The sequence below is a fragment of the Penaeus monodon genome, chromosome 23, assembly GCF_015228065.2.
Source record: "Penaeus monodon isolate SGIC_2016 chromosome 23, NSTDA_Pmon_1, whole genome shotgun sequence".
NCBI classification, from domain to species: domain Eukaryota; kingdom Metazoa; phylum Arthropoda; class Malacostraca; order Decapoda; family Penaeidae; genus Penaeus; species Penaeus monodon.
In genome coordinates, this window is record NC_051408.1 from 41,272,503 (window position 1) to 41,272,793 (window position 291).

Sequence of the window (291 nt, forward strand, 5' to 3'; positions counted from 1 at the left end):
AAAATGTTTGTAAATTTTTGTGTAAATATACAAACCTTTTGGTTGATGAAAATTTGCCATTCCTAATACATTCTTTTTGGTTTCCAGGGATGACGAATACCTCAATTGGCCCGCCGGGGAAAGCCTGAAGAGAATTAAGCTTTACAGTGACTCGCTCGCTCGCTATGGAAAGTCTCCTTACCTCTATCCTCTATATGGGCTGGGTGAGCTGCCTCAGGGCTTCGCTAGGTGAGTTGGTCATGGTGGTGCTTTTGTTTATTTATTTGTTTTATTTTCCCCTATACATTGGAA

The 291-nt window shown here is 40.9% G+C and overlaps 1 protein-coding gene across 1 annotated transcript in view; it reads left to right on the forward strand.

The window, feature by feature from the left end:
• The window catches only part of LOC119588083 (rab GDP dissociation inhibitor alpha-like), a gene marked incomplete in the record, with an annotated part of 16,862 nt that overhangs the window by 13,463 nt on the left and 3,108 nt on the right, over positions 1-291 (forward strand). The window contains 1 exon segment of the mRNA XM_037936790.1: positions 88-228. Coding sequence (XP_037792718.1) covers positions 88-228 — 141 coding nt within the window.